General features: G+C 32.6%; 2 protein-coding genes across 3 annotated transcripts; one reads left to right on the top strand and one right to left on the bottom strand.

The window, feature by feature from the left end:
* The first annotated feature begins 11752 nt into the window (after positions 1-11752).
* Positions 11753-16003, top strand: LOC107428745 (serine/threonine-protein phosphatase PP2A catalytic subunit). The gene is made up of 6 exons (XM_048462338.2): positions 11753-12442; positions 13488-13602; positions 14734-14842; positions 14932-15009; positions 15230-15421; positions 15537-16003. The coding sequence occupies exons 1-6, from the start codon at positions 12190-12192 to the stop codon at positions 15708-15710; spliced, it is 921 nt and encodes a 306-aa protein (XP_048318295.1). The 5' UTR covers positions 11753-12189; the 3' UTR covers positions 15711-16003.
* Positions 16004-16878: 875 nt separating this feature from the next.
* LOC107428746 (uncharacterized) lies at positions 16879-19333 on the bottom strand. 2 transcript variants are annotated; one of them, XM_048462339.2, is made up of 4 exons: positions 19174-19333; positions 18870-18999; positions 17665-17973; positions 16879-17134 (listed from the first exon to the last, which is right to left on the bottom strand). In XM_048462339.2, exons 1-4 carry the CDS (start codon positions 19263-19265, stop codon positions 17018-17020), a joined length of 648 nt encoding a protein of 215 aa, XP_048318296.1. In that variant the 5' UTR covers positions 19266-19333; the 3' UTR covers positions 16879-17017. The 2 variants fall into 2 exon arrangements, with proteins under 2 accessions (XP_048318296.1, XP_048318297.1); XM_048462340.2 differs by having other exon boundaries at positions 18870-18996.
* Positions 19334-19703: the final 370 nt, after the last annotated feature.

Genomic DNA, 19703 nt, shown 5'->3' with positions numbered 1-19703 from the left:
GTTGGATTTTTAAACTATGGATTTACAAATGATTTTGTAACTTGATTTATTAGTTTTGAAATTCTAGATTTGACCTATAAGATCCTAGTTTATGTTTATGGATATGGCTTTGGCTATCTTCTATGAGTATTAGAAGCAGTTAAAATATCCTGCCACCTAGCTGATAAGATAGTGTTTTTCCAGATTATAAGAGGGTTATGGTGATGATGATTATTTTGATTATGGTCATTTTATGATGATAATGTTGATTATGAAGATTGTTGATGATGATTATAATATTTGCATTCTACTTGGTGTTAAGTATTTTTGTTAAGTAGTTGAGACAATGGTCTCTAGTTATTTTACACACTCTACATACTCTAATGTGTTTTTTGCAATTGTTAGTGGCACAATGATTTTCTCTACTTACATGCCCTAATCTATTCTTAGCATGCATTAGTATAATAATGATTCTCCCCGTCAACATATCCTGATGTGTTATTGATATGTATTAATGGCATACTATTTTGGTTTTTATTATGTATCGTTATAGCTTTTCTTGGATTTATAAGACTTTGGTAAATTGCATTGTATTGAATCACTGTATCTTATGTTATCAATACTATATTATTTTGTTATACTAGATTATTGATATTTTGTTTAACTTATTTGTTGAATATTCATACTCACCTCACCTCCTTACTTAGTTCTTACAAGCTATGATAGGAATTTAGTGATTTAAGAAGGGGAAGTGGAGTTCCAGTTTTCAAGGTTGAGGGGTTAAACTGAATTCTTGGAATTGGATCCAGTTTTCTTTGGAGGTTTGACTGCTTAGTGGTGTTATGGTTCTAACACTATCAGAGCAAAACCAGGAAAAGCCACAACCTAACAGACTAGAATCGCATATTTTTCTTATAAGGGTGATTATATTTACACTAGAAAATTCAATAACCACACTGCATTTTACATATACTCAATTTTAATTCAATTTTTACTACTTACACCAATTAATTATACCTATCTGGTTATTAATCTTTGTAGTAGGAATATATATTCACCCTTGGAACAATTATAATTTTAATATTAAAATTACTATTATCACCTTCAAATGATAATAAAATTCCTTTATATCTATATGCTTATTTTATAAATCACCCCTCCCAAAAGTCAATTTATAAAATTTTATATATTGATCAATTAAATACATTTTTATATATTATCTAATTTTACTAGAGTTGGGATGAGCGAAAACATGCAATTATTTATTATTAAAAAGACAAATATATTATAGTATTATTAGTAATAATATAAATAAGAAAATAATAATTAATGTCTATTTTGACCATTATATACAATACAATATTTAAGTAGATTATTCTAATTTTGAATAACAATTTATCAAAGAGTTATCAGTTTGATAAAAAAGCTGGTTGTTGCCTTAATAGTACTTTTTGTTGATTTTTGATTTTTTTATAATCTCCAGAAATCCTAAACTAAATAATAATAGTAAATAGAGTATTCATATAAATAGAAATATATACATATCAAAATTAAATATATATATATATATATATTTAAAAAAATCTATAAGAAAAATAAATTGAAATAAAAGTTATAAATGGCGTTAGTTTTCAATTTTATTTCATATCATGTTATAGTTCAAACATATATTATTTTTATAAGTAATTATATTAGATAATGAATTTATCATACTCTAGCAAAAAATAAAAAATAGATAGAATAATTTAATATATGGGCACTCCACCATCGAACTATTCCATAATAATGCAATTGATATTTATCTAGTCTTTGCTATGGTTAGGGTTGTGTTGAGACCCTCTAAATTAGATTGTAGAAGAATTTTTATCAAGCAAAGTATTTGATAAATTTGAAAAATTAAAATTCCTCAATAATCAGCTCCTTTCAAAGGCTATAACATAAAAAGATACTATCAATAGGTTCTCACATCTTACTTCTAAAACAATTAAGGTTTTACTATTATTGCCATGAGTGAATTTGGCTTATGTTTATATGGCAGTCATATTTGGCACGTTTTGCTTGTGTGACATTATTATGCTACGTGGTCATCCTACTTGGCACCACAATTCTAAGTGGCATAATCAATCAAATATTGGATTACTATTGGAAACAGTCTATTATTACAGATAATGAGATATCCGGAGGTATAATCTTTGATATCTAATTAAAATGAGAGAATAATCTTAACTAACCTACTGATAGACATGTCATGAGGTAAATCTCAAAGATAGGGTGATATCAAGTCTCGATTAGCAGTTATTCAATAAATCTTAAAAGATAAACGATATAATAAATTCTCATCTACAAGACTTATCAAGTATTCCAAAGGCACTATAAATATAGACTACACCAACATCACTAGTGTGACATTCGAAATCTCTTGACTAATTGTCTACTTCTATTAAAATATATTGACACTAACTTGAGTGTTGAAATGTCTTTGGCCGGTATCACACTAGTACCTCAATGTTTTTATGACATCTTTCGTAGGTTAAAGATCAAGGAGGTGGGAGTTTTGGTCGTGCCAGATTTCTGCATCAACATTTGACACTAGAGGGAAGGCATGAACCTCCAATATTGCTGAAACAATGGTAGCAATGAGCATCTAAGAGAGTCCCGAAGCAGCATTCTTCTGATACAAATTATGAGCATCAATCTTTACTTCTTGCTTAATGAAGAAGCAGAGGTAGACCAATAAAAGTAAAAAACATTGCTCATCCCTCGTCAATTACCAAAAAAAAAATCCAAAGAAAGAAGAATGTGTCATTGCTCTACACAAATTTTAAAAAGATGATGGAGAATGGCTTTGTATGTTTGAAACAAATGATTACTCAAATAAGCCTATAGCAACCTCCTAAAGGAAGTAAGCCTCATGAGAAGATAAGAAGCAATGAAAGAGAGACCAATGCTTGGGAGAAATGACAAAAGCCTAATGAGCCTGAGAAAGAATGTAAGATATTAGACAAGTCTGACTTACATCATCATTTTGATGCTAGACATCAAAATGAACCTAGAGATTTAGTGACCTCTCGACTCAAGGAAAGGTAAGATAAATCCAACTTAACCTTGACATAAGACGTTAGGGCAGACCAGAGAATTCAGTGACTTCTCATCTCAAAGAAAAGCGAGACAAATTAACCTACGCTTTCATCTTTTCATTAAGCTAAGAGGTCAACCTAGTGGTTCAGTGACTTCTCACCTTAAAGAAACAGAAGACAAAGATATGGTTGAGCATTTACATTTGTATTGTATCTAAATGGACATTCAGAAAATTTCCAACCTTGCTATATGTTGAGCATTCCCTTTCATACTAACTGGATTAGCTATGATGTGGTTTCTAAAACTCGCACCAAGATCTATTGAGTCATTCACTTAACTTGGACACATTTTTGTCAGTCAGTTCATAGGAGCCAAGGTCATGCGGAAGCCTACATATCATTTTCTCTTAATAAAAAAAAAGGAAGGTGAGTCTCTCAAAGATTACATTATCAGATTTAATTCTGAGGATATATAAGTAAAATCATAAAATGATGAAGTAGAGTTGATGGCTATCATGGGACACATCATCACAGAAAAATTTCTATGGAAGATTATAGAAGAGCCATCGAGAAATTTTCTCTAACCTATTTAACAAGGCTTAAAAATTCATTAATGGTGAAGAGCTTGTTAAGTGTAGAAGAATATAAAGGAAAGAAAATAACAAGTCTGGGTAGAAAAAGGAAAAGAAAGTCATCGGAAGATAAAAATATGGATTGTGAGAAGAATGGAGGTCGACAAATAGATTAGTCAAGCTAGACTCGTCCTCCACGTCTACCTGTGACTCGCTTCCACAAGTATACCCCTTTAACAACCTCATATGTGAATAGGTATTGATGTAGATCAAGGACCAAAATTTGCTATATTGGCTGAATAACCTTGTGTTTGATCCGCAAACAAAAAACAAAAGCAAGTTCTATCATTTCCATAACAATCATGGACATCACACAGAGGATTGCATAAACCTAAAGGATGAGATCCAAAATCTGATCCAAAAAAGACATTTGGAAGAATTTGTAATAAATAATGATGACTAGAGAAATAATAAAGGAGATAGACAAGCTAATGATCGTAATAATCAAAATGGACATCATGAGACTACTAAAGAAATTCATACCATTTTTGGAGTCTATATCTCTGTGGAGATTTAAACAAAACATGAGAAGCCTATACTTAACGTTTATTTAGTTCAGAGCGTGATCATTTTTTCTGATAAGGAAGCATAAGGCATCATCCATCCTCATAATGATGCATTGGTCATCATTATGATAATAGTTAACTACAATGTTTACCATATCTTAGTGGATAATTGATGGTTTGCCTACATTTTTGCTAGGATTTGCAAGCGAGAGTATAACCCCAACAGGAATTATTGAACTCATGATGACAATTAGTGAGCCCTCTAATCAAGTCACCTTCATGGTGGACTTTTGGGGGACTTTTTGGTCGTAAACTGTCCATTGGTCTATAATGTCATCATAGGACATCCAAAACTGAATTCTATAAAAGCTGTAGCCATGACATATCACTTTATGATGAAATTTTCTACCAAGGATATGGTTAAACTTCTACAAGTTCAACAATATGAATCTAGATAATGTTATACTACAGTATTGAAACAAAAGAATTCACATGCCAAGAATTTTGAAATGGCTTGCCAAATTGTAAAGGGATAAACTTTGAGGAATGATAATGTTCACATAACAAAACCAGCAGAGGAGTTAGAGGTCATAGAGATAACCCCACGATATCACACCAAATCCATATGCATAAAAAAATCTAGATCCAGAACTCCAAGCTCATTTGATCGAGTTACTGATGGAATATCGTGACATCTTTGCATGGTCACACAATGACATGCTCAAAATTGACCACAAGATCATCAAGAATAGGTTGAACGATCTAAATTTCAAACATATAAGACAGAAAAGAAGAACATTTAATGCTAAGAAGTCTACTGTAATCGTTGAAGAAGACCAAAAAACTACTAAAAGTCGGATTCATTTAGAGGTTGAATATCCTGATTGGTTAGCTAACATTGTCCTTGTCAAGAAAGTAAATAGTGAATGGAAGGTCTGTGTCGACTTTATAGATCTTAATAAAGTATCTCCAAAAACCAGCTTTTCCATTTTGAGAATTGATCAATTGGTGGATACAACAGCTGAGAATGAGATGCTGTCATTCATGAACGCTTTCTATTTGTAGGAGCCTAACTAACAAAAAACTGCATTCATCACTGATTGAGAGTTAATTGCTATATAGTCATGCGTTTCGAACTAAAAAACACTAGTGCTACCTATCAACGATTAGTCAACAAGATGTTTTAGAAACAAATTGATAAATTTTGGAGGTGTATGTCAACAATATGTTAGTCAAAAGCATAAAGTCGATTGATCATGTTGCAAACCTATGGGAAACTTTCAATATTCTGATAAAGTACAAGATAAGATTGCATCCAAAGAAATGCACATTTGGAGTTGGATTTGGAAAGTTTCTTGGTTTTTTAACGAACCCAACGTGGTACGAAGTAAATCCTAACAAGATTAAAGTTCTACTTGGCATGCAATCACCTTAAACTATTAAGAAAATAAAACGCCTGATTAAAAGAATTACAGATTAAATAGGTTTGTTAAAGCATTGATAGATGCTTAGCACTTTTTTAAAGCATTATAAGGTAATAAAAAGTTTAAGTGGAATGAGTAATGTGAACAAACATTCAACAACTGAAACAGTACCTCAGTTCCCTTCCATTCCTCTCAGAACCTTTTCCATGAGAAACTTTGTTGCTATACCTCATAGTATCATGTAATATTGTGAGTTCAACATTAGTCAGAAAAGATGGGATAACCCAGCATCCAATTTATTATGTGAGCAAGTTGTTGGCTTTGGCGGAAACTGGAAATCCAGAGATAGAGAAGTTGGTATTGGCCCTTGTTATGTTAGCAGAAAAGCTTCATCCATATTTCCAAGCACATACAATCATGGTACCAATAAACCAGCCCCTGAAATAGATTTTGTATATACTTAAAGCATCAAATCATCTCATGAAATGCTCAGTTAAGCTTAGAGAGCTCAACATTTGATACAAACCTCGAACAGCATCTAAGGACAAGCTATCACTAATTTTATTGTCAAGTTCTCTTATGTTCTTGAGGATTCATCTCTTGAAGGTAAACCAAATTTGCTATCTTATGTTTAGATCTTGTATGTAAACGGATAGTCAAATGATCAAGGAAGTGGAGCTGGCTGAAAAATTTGAGTATTTTTTGCACTTCAATTTTAAAGCCTTGAATAATGAAGTTGAAAATGAGACTCTGTTAGCCGTGTTTAGATTTGTTGCAGCAATGAGAGTCAAAAAATTACAAAGCTATAGTGACTTTCAATTGTTTGTGAATTAAATATAAAATGAGTACTAAGCAAAAGGAGACAACATGGTGGCATATCTAACAAAGTCTAAAGCGTTGCTTGTGAAATTTCATGAGTAGACAATATTGTAAATTCCTAGATCTGAAAATGCATATGCAAATGCTCTTATAAGACTTGCCTCAGGAATAGCACCATGTTAGATCAAACCAATCAAGCAATATCTAGAAAGTGGTGAGTTATGAAAAGATGGAGGCATGTCAACATAGATACAGGTTAGCCCAATACACACTCATCGATGGAGTCTTATACAAGATAGGATTCTCTTTTTCATATTTACGTTGCTTGGGGCCTGATAAAGTTGGGTATGTCTTACGTGAGATCTCCAAGATGATATATGGAAACCATTTTGGAAGAAGAGCTTTAGCATATAAACCTCTAAGGCAGATATATTTTTGGTTGACAATGTTTGAGCATTCCAAGCAATTTTCCAAAAAATGTGATAAATGTCAACATCATGCGATGATCCCACGCCTTCTGACTCAACAGTTGATCTCTGCAATAAATGCATGGCCTTTTGCTCAATGGGGAATTGACATCATTGGACCACTTCCTATTGGAAAAAGGCAGTGTAAGTATTGTTATCGTGACAATCGACGATTTCACGAAGTAGGTTGAAGCAGAACTTTTGGCATCAATCACTAAGAGCAAGACCTCAAATTTCATTAGGAACAACGTTATTAGTAGATTTAGTATTCCACATGCTATCATTATTGATAAGGGAAAATAGTTTGACAATATTAAATTTAGAAATATGTGTGAGGAGTTGAGAATAATGAACTCATTTTCCTCCCCAAACTCACCTATAAATAAATGCACAGGTTGAAGTAACTAACAAGGTAATCAAAATTAACTTTAAGACAAAGTTAGAAAAGTTAGAAAAATTAAAAGAAGCTTAGATTGATGAGTTGCTTGATATTTTTTGGGCTTACAAAACCACAGCAAGAACTTAAACTAGTGAAATACTATTCATTCTCAACTTTGAGGTTGAGGCTATGACACCAATTGAGGTAGGAATGTTAATCTCAAAAGGATCACATTTTCACTTAAGGAGAACGATGATCATGACTTAAATTCCATTCACCTAGTTTGGATTTTATCAATTAGCTAAATGGAATGGGGGACAATAGATACCTTAATACAATATACAAATCAAAACAAAGAAGCTTGGATAGAAAAGCAAGCGACATAAAAATGCAAGACATAAATATCATGGACAATATAGTGTACCATATAAAGTTGGCATTGGCTGAAAATAAATAAAATGCATGACATAAATGTCATGGACAAAGAAATGTATGATATAAAGTTGACATTGGATGAAGAATAATGCAACATGACGACTTCAATGCCATGAATAATGCAATGTTCGACATAAAATCAACATTTAATGAATATTAAATAAACACCATGACATGAATGTCATGGAAAATGCAATGTACTATGTAGAGGCGACATTGGATGATATTAAACAACACACAACATAAAATTGACATCACTTTACATAGAACATCATGGATTATGCAGTGCATGATATAATGTTGACCCATTGCATGAATAAAAATTATATGGAAAAGCAATGTATGACTTAAGGTCAAGAAAGTGCTAAAGATATGATGATCATCACACATCTAAAGCTTCATCAGAACTCACTTAAGCATACAAAATTAATTTGCTAATAACTTAAATATTTTGCAAGATGCTAAAAAGATGTGTCCTTAAAAGTACTGAAACGACAAAAATAAATATGAGGTTATAGAAAATGTTGTCCTACATCATTAGTAAATAAATATGACACCATCAAATATATTGTCCTACAAACAAGCTGCAACAAATCTATTCTCTAATACTCAAACTACTTTGAAGGGGTTAGTGATGGTGCATCATTTTTAAAGAGTGTCATCACCATCCCGAAGGTCTAAATCTTTCATCCAATCTCATTTGATGTTGACACCAAGGTTTCTATTAGCTACTTCATGTTGGCTATCTAAATATCCTTAAGGCACCTTCTTGTTCATTAATTTTACCATCTAGGTAGAATGTTTAAATTTTTCTACTGCTTTCTAGGCTACCTTAACTTTTTCAATCTCCTTGAGATTTACAAAATCAAAGCATTTTTTTTTCAAGGTGAAGTATTTTTTCTTGAAGATAAGTAAATTTTCTTTTTTTAAGAGTTAGTTCTTTCTGGCACTCTAATAAGTGAAGCTTCACATTCTTAAGTTGAATCAATCTATCATGAGAATCAAATAACAATGAACCGTAATGAGTTCAGCAGTCGAATATGGTGTATGTAACATGACATAAGAAAAGGAAACATGTCATAAAATGCTAGGAAAAATGACAAAAATGTCAAGGTACATGATAGAAAGCTCACTAATAGTTCGATTTGTCACTACGATTTTCAATCATGTAGTCTTTGTTAAGATGACTATTTCAACTTTGGCTACATGTGGTATAATGGCTTGTTTAACTCATCGATTGAAAGAATCTAGAGGGTTAGCTTAAGCATTAGAGCGGCCAAGCAATGGCTCCACTAGTGGAACACCCTTAAGATCAGTATCCATGTTGCCAACCTTTTATGATTTCTTGAAAGGATCACAAACAACCTTGCCTTTCTTTCTGAGTGATGAATTGAAAATTTTATTTGAACTTTCTTCTTTGTGTTTTCTTTTTACTTCACAGGTCATTTGTTTAATGATTTTGTTAAGAGGATACATGATCTTTGGGAGTATTGAGTTACTCTTTAGAGCTAAATTATTTTCAAGAGACACTTTGTCAGAATTTGGCTTAATCTCAAAAGTTTGAACATTCTTAAGTATTGCATTGCCCTTAGGAACAAAGTGGGAATCATATTTGTTCTCGATACTATAGGATTTTTTAGGATAATCTTATTTTTAGGAATTATCTCATTCTTAGGAATCATCTCTATTTCAAGGGTGACCTCATACTCAAGTGCACAAATGTTCCCTTAAGCTTTAAGAGTCAATGAAATTGTGGACGACAACTAAAAGTGAACAACCAAAATATGAAAAAGTACAAAGAGAATAGTAAAAGTAGGTTATACCTTTGGTGAGGATTGAAGTCCTCATTGCTTGGTATAGATTGGTGATTATTGAATGAGATATGCATTACTTGAAGTGAAGTCGACGTTACTCAACATAAATATTTTGATATATGACATGAAGTCAGAATTACACAACACGGAATCGTGATTATATGACATTGACTTACATTGAGCAACATTCAATATACAACTAATGCTTCAGGATATTTCAAAAGCTACTTATGCCATTTTTGGATTGTGCAACATAGCTGGGGGATTGAAATTGTTGTTGAATTTTGTTCATGCTTATGTGTCAATCCTATATGGTACTATTTGCTTGTGCGACATTATTATCCTACGTAGTCATCCTACTAGGCATCATAATCCTATGTGACATTAGCAATCAAATATTGGATTACTACTGAAACAGTTTACTATTACAAATAATAAGATATCCTAAGATATAATCTCTAAAATCTAATTAAAAGTGAGAGAATAATTTGATCTAACCTCTTGATAGACATAGCAATTGTTAAATTTTAAAGATTGCGTGATCTCAAGGCTTGCTCAGTAGTTATTCAATAAATTTTAAAAAATAAACAATATAATCAAATCTCATCTATGAGGCTTATCAAGTATCCCAAAGGTACTATAAATACAGACTACATCAACATCAGTGGTATGGCATTTGAAATCTTTCCATGAATTCTCTACTTTTATTCAAATATACCGATACAACTTGAACATCGTAGTACCTTTAACCAATACCATATAGATATCCCAAGATTTTTTTGACATTTTTTGTAGCTTGGAGATCGAGGAGATGGAAGCTTTGATCGAGGTAGATTTTTGCATTCAACAATTATAATAATTATTATTATTATTACCTTCAACTAGTAATAAAATTCCTTTGTATTCATATGTAACTTTTAAAATAATCACCCGCTCAAGAGTCAATTTATAAATTTTTTATATTGATCAATTAAATAATTATTTTATATATTTTTTCTTAATTCGAATGTAGTTGGGAAGAGAAAAAAATGTAAATATGTTATTAATTCTAATTATATGAATTTTATTATTAAAAAGACAAATATACTAACAGAGTATTATTGGAAATAATAAAATATATAAAAAAATAATAATTAATGTCCATTTTAATCATTATATACAAATTTAATTGTAAAGTATGTTAGTTATCAAACATTCAAATTTTAATTTTGTAATTTTTAGCAATTTTAAAATAACAATTTACCAACCTTAGAAGAATTTTTGCTGTTTTTATAACCTACAGTAATCTTAAATTAAACCTAATATTAGATAGATTATTCACATAAATAGAAATATATACATATCAAAATATTATATATTTAAAAAGTGTAAGAAAATAAAATGAATTAAAATAGTCTCTTTTGGTGTTATTTTTCAATTTTATTTCAAATCATGTTATAAGTCAAGCATACATTATTTATATAAATGATTATATTAGATAATGAATTTTATCAAACTCTACCAAAAAATAAAAATAAAAATAAAAATAGACTAAATAATTTGATATTAAATTATAATATATATATATATATATATATATCGTTTCTTTGCTAAGATTCCAAAATAAACTAACATAGGCACTCCACCATTGAACCAGCCCACAAGATGCAGTCAATAATTCTCTAGTCTACATTCAAAAAAGTGGAATGTATGATTTGTTGGACCAAAATAAAATTCAAGAAACTTTTAGCCTTTCAAATAATATCATATATATATATATATATTTGAATTTAATATTATTTTATTTTATTTTTTGAATCACATCCATATCCATTGAGCCATTGACTCACACATGGAAGAAAAATTAAAATTAAAAACTAAAAGAAAAAAAAAATATTTCAATGGTGGGGGAGGCAACGGAAACGTTTTGTCTATAACCTTCCACGGGAGCAAAGATGTAGAACCGTCCAAAAAGAGCAGCTGGTTCGACACGTGTCGGTCCCCCTTTGATTTTGACTCGGCGGAGCCACCGGAGAGAGAAAAAAAAATATTTATTTTTAATTATTTTATAAATTATTAATTATTTTTTATTTTCTTCGTTTCTTACAATAATAATATACACGAAACTCAATTCGCAATTTCGCATTCATTTGCATTTGCATTTGCATTTGGGTTTCATTTCCGTTTCATTTGGCCGTCTGGGCCATACTTTCTTTTCGCCTTCCTTACAATTACATCTTCATGTTTTTTTCCGTTCTTTCTTTTTGTTCGTGTTTTCATTTCCCTCTTCTTTTCTAAAAGCTTTTGCATAAATACAATTTTTATTTAATTTTTCTCTCAGTATATTTTTTTTATTCGATTTCTATATTTTCTTTTTCTTTTTAAATTTTACCGAGAAAAAGAGAGAGAGAGAGAGAGAGAGAGAGGGGACGGCGAGGAATGATCGAGAGGTCGATGCTACACCGATCTCCTAAACCTTTCGTCTCGCTCTTTGGGTTTCGATCTCAAACCCTAACAGTAACGTTATCGGAAGGATTAATTTACCTGTCGGAGTTAGTCGGTCGGCGGTGAGTTTCTTTTTTTTTTTTTTTTTCCTCGATTTGATCGATCTGTTTGGAATCGGAGATCTTTTTGGAGTTTTGGCGGATCTGAGATTGATTTGAGGATTGAATAAAACGATGCCGTCTCACGCGGATCTGGACCGTCAGATCGAACATCTGATGGAGTGCAAGCCGTTGCCGGAGGGAGAGGTTAAGACGCTATGCGAGCAAGCCAGGGCGATTCTGGTGGAGGAGTGGAATGTACAGCCGGTGAAATGCCCCGTGACGGTGTGCGGTGATATTCATGGCCAGTTCTACGATCTCATTGAGCTGTTTCGGATAGGAGGGAATGCTCCTGATACCAATTACCTTTTCATGGGTGATTATGTAGGTGAGTTTCTAATTCTTACTTTCTTTAGTTTCCTTTTATTGTTGATTTTGAATTTTATTCTTTTTTTGATATATTCCTTTTTTTTTTCCCTTTACTTTTATTTTCTTTTTGGAAAAAAGGCATACCTTGTTTGGCTGCTGATACTATTTTCCTCCTTTGTATACTTTTATATGATTTCTTTGGATTATGAAGGCCGGTTTTTTATATGCTGGGTCGTTTATCTCTTTTATTATGCTGAATTGGAAACTGGGGTTATGTGATTTTGATCGTTATTTGTGACTCGGGTGTACAGTATAGTTACCTGGCTATGCGTTTTTCTATTTTCGTGATCTATACGGCTGCTGAAGAATTTTGGGTTGAAGTTGCTAGTTTATAGTGTGGCAGGGAAGTTATTGATTTTGCTAAAAATTTTTTGGACCAATAAATATCTGCTTTGGCAAATTAGTGGTACTTAGTGAAAATTGTTTCGCCAATAATTGTTATGCAAACAAAAGGCCCTAAATTATTTGGGTCTATAAGAGCCCGACTTTCTCTGTTCACATTCCTTGTTTTGATGATTAATATTATATCTTCCTTTACCTTGGGTCATATTTAGCATGTTATAAAGGATGATTTGGCATATGGATCAAAGATTGTTTGTTTCACGTGTTTGTTTTGTATGAGAAATCTGATATACATCCGAGAGCGCATTTCGTAGCGTCCCATCCGTATCGAGTGTAGCTACATCTTTTTTTTTTTTTCTTTTTTTTTTTTTGAGGCAAAGAGTTAGGAAAATGAAGTCTTTTGGTTGATCCGCACTAGCAAATAAAAGAATCTATCCCTCTTATATTGGTTCTATGTTTCAGAAAGGTCTCGTTTTCGCACATGCTTTTGTATGAAATATGTTATAGGACTTTTTTTCATTGGTTTATCTTTATTTTCTCCCTATTCACTTGGTTATTTTTCATTCTATGTGTTCATTATAATTATTAGAATGTGACCATTGCTACAAGTTTGTGTCATTATTGGAAGTTTTATGTATATATTCTTGGTTGACAAATTGCAGATCGCGGATACTATTCAGTGGAGACTGTCACACTTCTGGTGGCGTTGAAAGTCCGTTATAGGGATAGAATTACAATCCTTAGAGGAAATCATGAAAGTCGACAAATTACTCAAGTGTAGGTTTCCTTTTAAAACCTTCCTCTATTTTGAAAAAGTTATGATACCAGTCAAAGAGCTAGAAGGAGTATTTTAATTTTGTTGTGAACTCAAGATGGTGTTCCTTATGTATCTTGTTTAGTTGATGGACCTTAAAGTTGCCTTAGCGATTGATGTAGTTAATAATTAAAAACAGTATGCTAGTTTTGGGCTTTATTTACTTGAAAATAAAATCTAAGAAAAGAATTGGGAGTTTGAACTATACTTTTTGTCCCTTCTTTACCCTGGGCCACTATTTTTCTTATTAGATAGTCTTTTACATTCTTTGTCTAGTTGTGGTTAAACTTTCTGAAAATGGCATTATAGGACTGTAAAATATGTTGCCTGTCCATATCCTTAACTTTCTGTCTCTGATGGTATTCAAATGCTCTCCAAAGCTGGAATATCGTTATCCTGTAAGGATATTATTCTATTGGTGTTGCAATACTTTAAATAAGCATATTGGGTGTATCTGAAGCCTAGCCTAACAGGGTAAGCTATGTGCAAGAAATTGCAAGTGTCTTGCTTTCCATATTTAAGTGAATTTAGTTGTCTACCATGATTATCTTGCACACAGATTAGGAAAAAGTAATCAGGATGTGAAAAATGACTTTTTAACGAAAATAATTATTATGTTTCTTTTTCGGTCCTTATCTTTTTAAAGTAATTAGAATGTGAAAAATGGCTTTTTACCAAAAATAATTATTATGTTTCTTTTTCGGTCCTTGTCTTTTTGGTTATACTTTTTCTGGTGTGAAAGAGGGAGAGAGATCTGATAAATGTTCACAACCCACTTTATGCAAAGCATCTAATGGTTTTGAATTTTGATGGGGAATTCATGCAACCCTTTATGGGAGAGTTTTTAAGGTATCAAGTGGAATAGATTATAATATTATAGGATCAGAAAATTTATGCCTTGACATTTGTTACATGGATAGGATTAAGGAATGTATAGAAGCTAATATCCTTGGAGGTATCCAAGTGGCTTATGAATTGGCAAAATGTAACGCAGGGAACTGCATGGCTACTAGTTTAAACAGGATGATCAAACATTTGTTTCCCTGCGGTTGGCTCTCAATTTGTATTCATTCCATTTGTCCTCTCATTTTCAGGTATGGTTTTTATGATGAATGCTTACGAAAATATGGAAATGCTAATGTTTGGAAGTATTTCACCGACTTATTTGATTATCTACCCCTCACCGCCCTTATTGAGAGTCAGGTTTGAGTTACAGCCAATTCAATTGGTTTCTTGTAGACAAAATATTTTGGCTTTTTCTTGACAGCTTCTAACTTCTGTATAAATCATAGATCTTCTGTTTGCATGGAGGCCTTTCACCTTCTTTGGATACTTTGGATAACATCCGAGCTTTGGATCGAATACAGGAGGTATGTTAAATTATCTTCAATTTCTTAATTTTCTTTTTTAAGTGGTTTCATTTCTTCATTGATATCTGAGATTGTGGGTGGTCAATTTTTTTATTTTTTTTTGGTTTCTCTATGGTCTGCTCAAGTAATAACTGCATAAAGGCTGATGTTAATTGCTGAACGAATGATTCTAGTATTTGTTGTCCTGATTGTGTGTATGACAAGTTTGCTGCGTGAGCAGGTTCCACATGAAGGACCAATGTGCGATCTTTTGTGGTCCGATCCAGATGATCGCTGCGGGTGGGGAATATCCCCACGTGGTGCTGGTTATACTTTTGGACAGGATATAGCTGCTCAGTTTAACCATACCAATGGACTTTCTCTGATTTCAAGAGCTCACCAGCTTGTCATGGAAGGATATAATTGGTGTCAGGTGTGTGAACCTTTGTAGAAGGAATTGAAGTTGTTTTCTTCCCACTTTTTTACGTCTGCAATTTTTATTACTAACTTCAATAATATATTAACTTCTATTCCAACATCTTTTGTAGGAAAAGAATGTAGTGACTGTATTTAGTGCTCCGAACTATTGTTATCGGTGTGGGAATATGGCTGCAATACTGGAAATTGGAGAGAATATGGACCAGAACTTTCTGCAATTTGATCCAGCCCCACGGCAAATAGAACCTGACAATACACGCAAGACGCCCGATTATTTTTTGTAATTTCCATATATCTGCCAGCTGTTTGTAAACCTTGTTTTCTGCTGTAATACTGTAGATGTGTCTTTAAAAGAGGAGTTCGGTTGTTTAAGTTGAGGGTTTATCATCAACATCATTCTTTTGTTTGGAGTTTTTGTCCTGCTGCTGCTTTGTTGATTTGCTCTGGAAACTCAATAGGAGAACTGACAGTGGCCAGCAATGGCATGTTGTCTTGTATATTTTTGAGAAGGGGCAATAACATGGTGTATCTTGTTCTGTAATTTGCAATATCAACATGGAAAGCAGATTTTTTGGAACTTTTTGTTGCTCAACTTGTTGAAATGGTTGAGGAAAGTTGAAGAAATCATGGTACAGATGGCAAATGTTTACCAGGCATTGCGCTCCTGTGGCAGTTTTGACGTAGGGGGTTGCTAATTGATTGTCTATCTACTTAATTCTTCTCTTCACAATTACCTTCAGGTGTTTAATTTATTTTTTTATTTTTTTATTTTATTTTATTTTTTTAAAATAATAATAATAATTATTATTATTATTAGAAGTTCTTCGTTTCATATGCGGTTTCATTGTTTTGATACATCCATGTTGATAGTGGTTAAGATGTTTAAGCTATTGGAAATTTTGTTCAGATCACATAGATTAAATAGCCAATCTGGTTGCCAATGTGATTTGTATGATTAGGTGGTTGTCATGAACTTTCTTTTTGGACGTTAGGTGAGATCCCATGTGGATCTTTATCATCTTTTTTTTTGAATCATCAGGTCAGTTTCTGTTTGCATCTTTTTCATTGTCCAATCATAGGCTGCTCTTTCTAGTATACTTGTAAATATTCTACTCAATGCGACAGTTTGAAAGTGAATGCGCTTCATTCCAAGGCCAAGTATTTTGGTTCAAGTTTTTAATATATAAATTCGAAGCATTACGAGCTGCTACGGAACGAGCTGCAGCAATCAATGTGGCTATTTAATATTCAAACTTAGTCCTGAAAATGAGTTGCTGAATTAAAATTCACCTTTTTCTTGGGCAGAAAGATTTACGCCGAGAAAGAAATGAGCAACTCTTATACATTAACTATTGGAGAAGAATGGCCGATCTATGGAAATATTTCACCATTTGAAAACAAATATTTCTACAATTTGAGCATAAGGTATGAGTGCTTTTTGAAAGGCAAGAATGCAAAGAAAATTTATAGTAACATTAAAATAAAAGAATCCTTTTACATGACTTCCAATTCTGTGCTAAAACTGAACAAAAACATATACTTGAAACTAGGCTTCACATTTAGGAATCTCATCTTCGCAAGGGCTTTCAAGTCAGATCCTAGCATAGGTTTGAATCCTTCCTGGCCCAAATCCTGACGTGGCATTAGCCCGCTTTCTTTTGTAGTATACAGCTGAACCACTGATGAATAATAAGCACAAAATAATTCCCTGTCCAGGATAGTTAAAAAATTTTCCATTAACAATCTAAATTAAGCTGAGCTAATAATGCATTTGCGCAAACATGTGATCATGCTCTCCATCTTAGATTATGATCACAAAAATCCAACTATTGGATTTTTCACTTGATTCATATAAGTTATTTACACTTCTTTTTATATGGATGTTGTAGTATTCAAAAAGGTTATGTTAATTATCTTGGAAGAAATAAATGTACGATCTCAACTAACAAATCAAGAGATCATAAGAGAGATTTGTCCTTCATGCCCTCTATATATGTTTAAGTGTTTGACATGCATTGGTCATTCAAGCCAAGTTATTGCCACATAAGTCCAAGGCTACGACAAGAGAGTTCAGCATTTGCACAAGAATCTATTCCTAAGATCCTAGCAAGAAATAAATTTACCTCTATTTCTAATATCAAGAGAACATATAGCAATTCTAATACGATGTGGTTTTATGAAAAACTTATGCATAAAAGCCAATCAGGCTTCAAATAATCATAAATTACACGCGCGTACCTCAAATCCAAGTACTGACAACTTCTCTTCATTAACTGCTGGTATACAGCTTCGATAAGTAGTGTAAGCCTGTCCTTCATTATCTTGATCGGATGGTTCAGTTAACAATCTTCTATGTTTGATGAAAGTATATAATTCTTCTAAGTTGTGCAAGACTGGATGCAGTTTCATATTATTGGCAGAGATCTCCAGAGTGGACCGTCCCTTTTGAGAAGTTTTCTCATGGCCACCTTTCAAACCATTTTTGATTTCTATGCATTTCAGAGGGATACGATACCCAGTCTCACTGCAGCGGTACTTTTCATCATTCTACCCAAAAAGGAATGGCATCCAAATTATGAGGCCAAGCATGGTACTTAGTAAGCAAAACAGAACAGAAGCATGAATTATACAACATTTTACTACTGAAATAAAAAGTGTTACATCATGAAGAATCATAGTAAATGACAAATTGATAGAAAGGCTACTGACGCAAATGAACTACTATCTAACTTGTGCAGTAGTTTGTGATCTTATGTTTAGAGCTCTCCCCGAGCTCATTTGAGCCAAATTCAAGATGGAATTTCTGGAAAAAGAGGTCAAATATTTTAAGTAACAAATCTGACTTCAATTCTAAAATCGAACACATTAGCAGATATTCCAAACTATTTTAGATCTCCTCCCAATTTCGTTTACAAAAAGCCTATGTGCCAGACACCTTGCCAGATGCATAAAGGCACTAGTCCTAGATTTAAATCTAAATACAAGATGATGGGTACGACTAACACTTGCTGTGTAGCCAAACCCACTAGACCAACCAGAAAGATGAAGCCTTTTACAGACACCCTCCATATGTTAGAACCCCATAGAACAATCAGCAATACCTACCCCAGCCAGAACCCTCTTCTCAATTATGCAATGAAATTTCCTCAAAAATAAAAATTAATGAACAATTAACGAAATTAAATGGAATTCTTTTCATGGGTATTATTCATTAGTAAAATGCGCAATCTTAACTAAAGAAAAAACAAGCATTTATTCTAATCGAGCATAAATCTAAAGAATTAACTAGGATCCAAAACTCATGAGCAACAAATAACCCCACATCCTAATACAGTGTTACATATCTAGCTCCTAGATCCAATTTGAAATAATTGCCAAGCTCAGAATCACAAGGCATAATGCTTCAGTAACAGAAAAGTAGAATTCCAAGTTGAAGAAAATACCTTTTCGGAGTATATGCAGGGAACGCATGGACCAGAAGGAGAGCATTCATATGTAGCGTTAGTTCCACGAGGAGTTTCTTTGAAACTCAGCAGAACTCTTTGTCTAATCCCTTCTCCTTCATCATTCCTGCTAAATCCAATTACCCAGTTCTTAATAACTTTAATCTCCATGAATCAGATTATTAATCAACATCAATCAATACATCTCCATAATTTGCATATACATATATACATATATATATATATATATATACACATGTAGATATAAACAGAGAAAAAGAGAGATTGGAGATTGGGGGCTTACGTTTCTTGAGCTAGGGCGTAAAGGGAAGGCCCTGAGCCTAAGATGACGATGAAGAGCAAGAGAAGGAGCATACGAAGTGAATCAGAAGCCATATTTGCTTCCTTGCCCTTCTCTTTTTCTCTTTACCGTGGCGTCCTCTGCTTCATTTGGTGTTTTTCCATTTTTAAATAAATAAATAAATAAATAAGTTTTACCATTTGCAAGAAGCTTCTTCTTGTGTGCCTTTTTGACTTTGGACTTCCAATGTAAATAACCTACCTTCAATTTCATTTAGCAGAGTTACAGCACTAAATATAAAAATAAGGTAAAATATATTTTGTTGCTTTAAATCATTAGGTACTTTTCTATTTTGCCCTTTCAAAAATTACCGCATCAAATATCGTTTCTGTATCATTTTGGTCCAGTCAATAATAAACATTTAAAAAAAGTAGGAGAAGTTGAAGACAAATGTAAGCATTTTATTTGTTTGTATGGGGAAAAAAAAAAAGTCAAATACGTGAAAATTTGAGGGGCAAAGTGTTATTTATTAT

The sequence above is a fragment of the Ziziphus jujuba genome, chromosome 12 (assembly GCF_031755915.1).
Source record: "Ziziphus jujuba cultivar Dongzao chromosome 12, ASM3175591v1".
In the NCBI taxonomy this organism is placed as follows: domain Eukaryota; kingdom Viridiplantae; phylum Streptophyta; class Magnoliopsida; order Rosales; family Rhamnaceae; genus Ziziphus; species Ziziphus jujuba.
Note: the sequence above shows the minus strand (reverse complement) of the source record. Positions and strands in the feature narration are given on the sequence as shown.